Below are 7,728 nucleotides of genomic sequence, written 5' to 3'. Positions count from 1 at the left end.
GAACGAACAAAATGTTTAGAATTGTATTGTCTCCACGCTGTGGAGAATACGTACATAGTACAGTACTTTTGGTATTTGTTGCAGCCAGACATAAGATCAAAGGACTGTTACTAGTTCCTATCTTGGCAATGCTAGCTCAGTGTCCTGTTGTTAGATTGCCTTGATCAAAAAAGTAGTTTATAATTTCATTTTAGCTGTAAAAAGGGAGTGTGCCCCTCAAGTGCAAACCCCCTGGTTTAAACACAACAACCAACCTAGTGTTATCTTCTTTCAAAGCAAACTAGTGACTCTTTTGCTTTTAATATTTATTCAGTACAACTATAATGACAACATAAGCACTAGGTTTTACACAATACCAATTTTCAAACAATAATCATAATTTCTATTTAATCATGGTGATTAAGCGTACATTTTTGGAAAGATTTTAGGACAAAATATTGTTGTAAAAACATTTCATTTTCTTGAGTGGGGATACAGTAGGTATCGGTCGTCGTACTTGCCCAAAAATCCCTCTAGGAAATGGAAAGTACATACACTTTGCATACAATAACTACAAATATATTTTTTAAAATTATACATCTACAACAAATAGTTACAACTACGAATTCAAGGTATTTCATAAACATATCGCATTATTCACTCATTAATAAATAATTAATTAAAAAATATCAATAAATATTTTAAATATAAAACCTCATGTACAGTATTTTAATATAATACTTAGTGACATCAGACAGTATCTGATAAAATACATCTATAAAGTCCATGTTTTTATTAAATAAAATAGTTAATATTTTCAAAATATTTTCATAATTTTTAATATTTGTTGACTATAGTTAAACATTGCATATAAAGGAACTAAACTAAATTGTTAAAATAAACATTATTTTAATGTTACTGTCGATTTAGAAAGATAACCAATCAAATTATATTATTATTTTTAAATCATTTACAGGCTAGTTCATGTACCAATGTGTCATTTGTACCAACAAAACTCTCTGACTTTCACACATACAATATAATTGCCATGAAATATAAGTAGTTTCAAAGATTATTATCATTAAGTAGAGCGAGTGATATTTGCAACTTCCCGACAACTTCTTTGCAGCTATTTCTGAATGACCTCCTGTTTAAGACGCTCTGCTAACGCCATTCTCATCTTCAGTTTCTTATCTTCGGATTCTTGGTTACCACTTTTCACTTTAACGTCACCTAAAAATAGTTTGTTTAGTGTTTAGTACTTTACTATAATACAATACCATACTATAGGTGGATGTGAGGTGTCAATCCGCCTCAGCCTTGTCCACACTATCAAACTTTATGTGACAAAAATAGTAGTGATATGACATCATCATGTCCATATATGGGCACATCACATTTTTTTGTCACATACAATTGATAGTGTAGACAGAGCTTTAGACTATCTAGGATAAGTTTAATAACATGCATTTACCTGCTGTGGCATTCTTTGCAGCCCTGGAAGATTGTGGCCTAGCTTTTGACTGTTCTTTCTTTGAGAAGTTGTTTAACGATTTCTCACGTTCTTTCTTCTTCATCTCCATTAGCTGGTCACGTTGCTGCTTTAGGTAGGCTTCTCGTTTTTTCAACTCTGCTGCATCAGATGCTTGTGAGCTATACTGTTAAAATCAATCAAACGATTTTACATTACAGAGATGCAGTGAATTATACCCTTTTCACATCTGCATAATGTAACAAGTTGTAACCAGGTTTGCATAGTGTGAATACAATTTTGTGGAAAACCCCAGAAGTCCTCTGTGAAATCTCTGGAGAAAAACACACTGATGAGAGGCCTGTTTTTGTTCTGAGATATTCCGAGTTCTTACTGAGCGTGCATGTATTGCCCTGGTATTAAATTGACCAATCATAGTAATCGGGTCCCCTGTGAAATCTCTGGAGAAAAACACACTGATGAGAGGCCTGTTTTTGTTCTGAGATATTCCGAGTTCTTACTGAGCGTGCATGTATTGCCCTGGTATCAAACTGACCAATCATAGTAATCAAATAGCATGAAATACACTTTCCTTCCGAGATTACTCGGGGTTCGCGTATGTACTTGAAAGTGTATTACAGTAGGATTACAAATCAGCACAGTTGACTATGCCTAATCCTTCATTTAACATGCATAGAAACTTACTGTATGCACAGGCCTAGTAGATTCACTGGCTGCCTCAGCCCTAGCACTGTCCAACCAACTTGCAGCAGCATCGCTTCCACTCTGTACTTTACTAGGGGCTGATTTGCTTGACAGTGGTGGTGGTGATTTGCTAGTTGTGGGCAATTTACTAGATGCGGATGATTTACTGGATCCTGGTGCAACCTGCTGTCTTGGTGAACTCTTAGAAGAACTTGCTTCTGGTTTTATTCCTGAGCTTGATTTGCCTGTCTTTAATTCAGTACTGGATTTCTGTAGTTCGGATAATAACAATAAGTATTTAGTAATAGGTCCTGCATGAATATTTTGTTAATTTCCCAAAGTTGTTCACGTTTTTTGTTTAAGTAATTCATTTTATACAAGCATTTCTATGTGGAGAGCCTCTCGACGGTTATTTTTATTTATAACTTTTAGGTGATCCTGTCTCATTTATTTACTTTTGTGCTGTTTTATGTCTTACTTTGTACTGTATTTGAATTGGCGAAATTAATAATATGACACAAGTTAGCATAAACATAAGCAACACATAGTATATTGTTTTGCTTTTGTTTATTGTTATAGATACCCTTTTTACTACACAATGAAAACAGTTTATATGGCATTACCACCCCTGGAAAAATGTGCATAGGTGATACATAGGAGATGACATGGATAGGGATTCTGTCAAGGATTTTTTAAATAGTGGATACCTTTTCACTTGTTGAGATACCTGGAATGTCTTTTAAAGAGGTCTGCTGAGCTGCTGTTGTCTTTGCCATCATCATCTCCTGTTCACTGATAGACATCTTAAGAACCTATAGTAGACAAAAACCAACAATGTGTATCCATGAAAGTTGAAGTCTCTTCAAATTTTGGCATGGAGTAATAGCAAAAATTCTAAAGCATTGTCTACACTATTACACTTTATGTGACAAAAAAAATGTGCCCATATATGGACATGATGATGTCATATCACTACCATATTTGAGCACATCACACTTTTTTTTGGTCAAACTAGTTTGATAACGTAGACAGGGCTTTACAGGCTACAGTGATTTTAATCACTGTTAATTAAAATTCAATAAATGTGATGTTATTAGCTCCGCTAGAATGACGCGAGGTTAAATGCTGTCAATCACTTGTGAGCTTATTTGTTTCTATTTGTTAGTTAGCAGGATTACTCAAAAAAGTTATTGCTCGATTTTCATAAGATTTTAAAGGATGGTTTCATAGCTGTACAGGAACACGTCATTCAATTTTCATATTCATAGACAGAGGTTTGCGCTCTCTGAGTGCCCATCTAGTTCTTTGTTCATACATAATATAAAAATAAGAAAAATAGCAATAGAATTTCTAATATTAATTCGATGATATGAAAGAATAAATAAAAAAGAGTGATTAATTTCGCATCAGCAAACTATTATATCTATAGTAGCAAATTATTAGCTCAAAATTATCATGTTATAAGAAAATTTATTTTTCATTTGGTAGGTAAAGCCACCATTTACCAAATACTCAGGTTTAGGAAGGTAGGAAAACCACAGCAGAAAGCTAGTAGAAATGCTAGCTTATGTTTGATTATAGTACAGTTAGCCAATCTCATGCATTTTAATATTGCATGCTATGCTGAATACCTTTTCTAAATTTTCTGTATCCATTTGTTCAATTGATTTTTGCTTGGTATGTTCCTCTATACTGTTCTCTATTACCTTACAAACAAGGTTTGAATATAAAATAATGTATATTACTCCTGACTATATAGAACCGATAGTTTAAAATACCAACATAGAAATAAAACCACTTCAATCAACAGCTAATAGGATATTAAAGGCCAGGTGCGGGCAAAAAATATCTATTGATCATACATTCCAATAATTATCGATCTATAGTTTCCCCTATGCTTCATAATTTTTTGGGATTTTATTTGTGTTACACGAGCTTGTTGAAAATAAGCATTTTCTTATCAGTGGGGGGATAGTTCAAATTACACAGTAAAATCTCTATTCTTTTGTACACAAATTTTTTAAATAGAGAGGCATTTTAAAAAGCTATGAAAAATAAACGGTGTGGTAAAAAATGTTATCAGATGACTAAATATAGGTAATGTAACTTGAATATTACATTTCTGATATTTTTATTCAACTTCAGATTTTTATTTTCATGCTATGGCAAAAATTATCCACTGTATATCCACCATATTTTTTCACCGTCTAGGGAGTCATCAGACATGTTATTACATTAGGTTAACTACCTAACTACTGAAAAAAAGTCTTTCTGGTTTTTATGGAAAATTTTGCCAAAATTTTGTATTTGACCATATTAAGGGAAATTCATGTTTTTTCGTCTCGATTTCTGTTACAAATATTTGATTTATGTACAATTAACCAAATATTATATTTAAAATTCATGCCTGTACCTGAGCTTTAAAACAAGTTAAGCTCTGTCTACACTATCAAACTTTATGTGGCAAAAAATGTGATGTGCCCATATATGGACATGATGATGTCATATCACTACCATAATTAGGCACATCACACCTTTTTTGTCAAACTAGTTTGATAATGTCGACAGAGCTTATTACAAAACTAGGATTCATATAAAAAAATAAAAAAAAAATCTGCTGAAAATAAGAAATAGTATAGTTATTACCTTCGTGCAGGAACTGGTATAAAATAACAAAAACAGTGAAAACAAAACAAAATACATTAGGAATAATCAACCAAATATATATTTACTATTATAAAAATATAATATAATAAAACAACTGGTTGTAGTAATATCAAATAGTAACTCACCTTTTTCATCATATCCTCCTCTTTTTTTTTCTCTCTCTCCAATCGTTCCGCCTCTTCTTTACTTGTTGCTAAGACCTTGTCGAGATTCTGATCGACAGTTTTCTCTGCTTGCTGCCTTTTATACTCAGCTTCTGACTGCCTACAAACATTTAATTTTAACTTTTTTGTTAGGATTTGAGATTAGCAATTATAACCATCACACATACAAAATGCTGTACATAGAGCATAGAAACCATGTTATATCTAAGACTTTCTGGCATCAGACAAGCATCATATTAACCATTGGTTATGCACTTGTCAATTGTATGACCCTCTATATGACCACCGGGAGAGGTGTGTCATGGTTGCGTCATTTACAAATAGGTATTGAGGCATGGGTGCGTAAAAAAACCTAAATGGTACATCACATTAATGAGCAATTGTGTGTCAATATCCGTCACTTTACCACCACCATATATTGAACATGGTCACGATGGGTGCATCATGGTCACCTAAAGGCAAGTCACTTTTTTGATACAGGGGTGCATCATGGTATTCATAAGGTATGACGCACATAGGACAAATGACGCACCTAGAGTTGCGTCATTTGTCATTACAAGTCCATTATCCATAGTTAAATTAGAATGAAAGCAGTCCTGTTCATCTGAAAATTCTTTCACTGTTTAACCTACAAAATGTTTATTTGTTTAACCTACTTCATAACTTTCTGCAAAATCTCTTCATCATCTACATAAGCCTGTTCACAATCTGTCGGTCTACTAGGGCGCATGGCAGAAGGCATGACACCATTTCGTTTCTGGATCATCCTAAGCGCCTGCAGTTCTAACTCAATATTTCTCTGCACCATCATCGTCTTGAATATAAGGAAGTTATCTGCAGCCATTACTTGCTCAAATAAAATCTAAATACAAAAAATTCATAGTTATTTAATTATAATTGAGGTGTCAATTTCATTAGAGCACCAGAGGACTTATTAATTAGAAGATGAATGTAATTAAAGCACCAGAAGAAGTCCTAAAATTTCATTTCATTTATTTGGTTGACAAAAAATGTCTAGGGCTTCTAAAGAGACAATGAGGCTCTGTAGCTCGTAAGACAGAAGTCCCAGCTTAAAATGTATGTCAATATATATCGCAAGGTGGTTTCCCGATTAATCATACGATAAAAACGGTACTGGGTATGACCAACTAGCGATCATGTTCCCAACTAATCATCCATTCATAGAAGTACTGATGAAGATGTCAATCTGTGGCAACAGTGCTAATATAAATCAATCAAATCCATTTATTGCAACAAAGTAAACATTGTTGAATTTGCAAAATTGTTTTATCAATAATCGTGCTAATATTATAAAATACCACAGTGGTTTCTGATGCCTCAGGATCGGTGGACTGGCATGCCTTCACAAATGCTGTTGCGTCGATCTGAAGATCTTCAATGAAACTTTCCAAAAGATATTCCACCTAAGACATAACAGAAATTATTTTAACAGAAATTATTTTAAAAAGAAGGAATCTTAAATATACAAGGCGCACTCACAACATTTCCACCATATAATATTTTTTGCTACAGTAACATTTATTATGAATATTTATATATACACTTGCACTGATGGAGGGCTAGTGTTGCCCAAAAGCTCTGCTAACTTTTCTGGCTGTTTTTCTTCTCGTTTTGATTTAGCTTTTCGCTTTTATTTTGTATCTCCATTGAGATCCAGCCACTGATACCCACAGCATTGTCATTTTTTTCAGTAATTTGCCTTTGGATTTATATATACACAGTAGTATAAAATATGAAATAAAAATTTACCAATTGTTTGTATCTGTTGTGTATTGCAGTATATTCAAATTTGTTCTCTTCAGATGTATCAAACACTGAAAACAATAATTAGTAAGTATTTATGATTACATTATGGCTAAAGATACGGTACCGTATCCATACTTTTAAAAACTAAAGGTACGGTAATTATCTTTAGCAACGGCGTTATAATTAATAGGACCTAGGGCTACTGTGCAGTGTAATAAACTATAAATAATAATAATGAAATGAATTTCAATTTATTTGTTGATTGAGTACTGTATGAAAATTAACACTAACTAATACATTCACAGTTATAATTAAATAATCATAATGCCCAATCAGGACCTTTAGCTATTTTTTCTTCAAAATTGGTTTTTATTAGCAAATCGGTTTGGTTAATTTCGGGAATATAATAATGTAAGCTAGGCCTACCCTACAACAAGGTTCACCAGAGAGCAGACAGAGGGCGATATATGGATTTAACCTATCATCACAAACAAACAACACGACGACGACGTGACGGGGATAGCCTGCGAAATTCAACTCTTCATTAATACCATTTTAAAGACATTTAACACCAATATAAATACATAGTTATTTACTAAAACATACCAATACAATTTTCTTCTATAAATGTCATAATAGGAACCGTCCATACTGGACTATGCAGGAATCCTACAATAGTATCTGAAATCCAATCTTCTGACGCCATTGTTTACTAGGGAACTAAGAAGGCTTGAAGACAGATAAACCAATGAAAAGCGACCTACAATCAACTACTAACTCTTTAAATTATATTATAATACGCTTTAAAATATTAAAAATTATTTTATGTTAATAATATATTAATATTACAGAAGTCGTTAAAAAGTTTAATAACTAAATTAAAGATCATTTATTAACATATTTTCTGTGTTTTCAACCTTGTTTTTGCAGTAATAGTTGTCTGTTTTGATCTGGTATACTGTGGTGGCAGCAGAG

The 7,728-nt window shown here is 32.9% G+C and overlaps 1 protein-coding gene across 2 annotated transcripts; it reads right to left on the bottom strand.

The window, feature by feature from the left end:
- Positions 1-30: 30 nt before the first annotated feature.
- Positions 31-7,470, bottom strand: LOC140061035 (uncharacterized). Of its 2 annotated transcripts, XM_072107442.1 has the most exons (10): positions 7,360-7,470; positions 6,757-6,821; positions 6,306-6,410; positions 5,643-5,848; positions 4,948-5,086; positions 3,787-3,861; positions 2,863-2,967; positions 2,156-2,425; positions 1,454-1,637; positions 31-1,212 (listed from the first exon to the last, which is right to left on the bottom strand). In XM_072107442.1, exons 1-10 carry the CDS (start codon positions 7,457-7,459, stop codon positions 1,109-1,111), a joined length of 1,353 nt encoding a protein of 450 aa, XP_071963543.1. In that variant the 5' UTR covers positions 7,460-7,470; the 3' UTR covers positions 31-1,108. The 2 variants fall into 2 exon arrangements, with proteins under 2 accessions (XP_071963543.1, XP_071963544.1); XM_072107443.1 differs by lacking the exon at positions 3,787-3,861.
- Positions 7,471-7,728: the final 258 nt, after the last annotated feature.

The sequence above is a fragment of the Antedon mediterranea genome, chromosome 10 (genome assembly GCF_964355755.1).
Source record: "Antedon mediterranea chromosome 10, ecAntMedi1.1, whole genome shotgun sequence".
Classification (NCBI taxonomy): domain Eukaryota; kingdom Metazoa; phylum Echinodermata; class Crinoidea; order Comatulida; family Antedonidae; genus Antedon; species Antedon mediterranea.
The sequence above is the reverse complement of the archived record's forward strand: the minus strand, read 5'-3'. Positions and strand labels throughout refer to the sequence as shown.

Bases quoted from the DNA above. Each gene is read 5' to 3' on its own strand.
- LOC140061035 (XM_072107442.1), bottom strand. From the start codon at position 7,459: ATGGCGTCAGAAGATTGGATTTCAGATACTATTGTAGGATTCCTGCAT. The intron at 3,862-4,947 runs GTGAGTTACTAT...CTTGTTTGTAAG, and splicing joins AGGAGGATATGATGAAAAAG to GTAATAGAGAACAGTATAGA. The intron at 1,213-1,453 runs GTAAATGCATGT...AACTATTTTTAG, and splicing joins TGCAAAGAATGCCACAGCAG to GTGACGTTAAAGTGAAAAGT.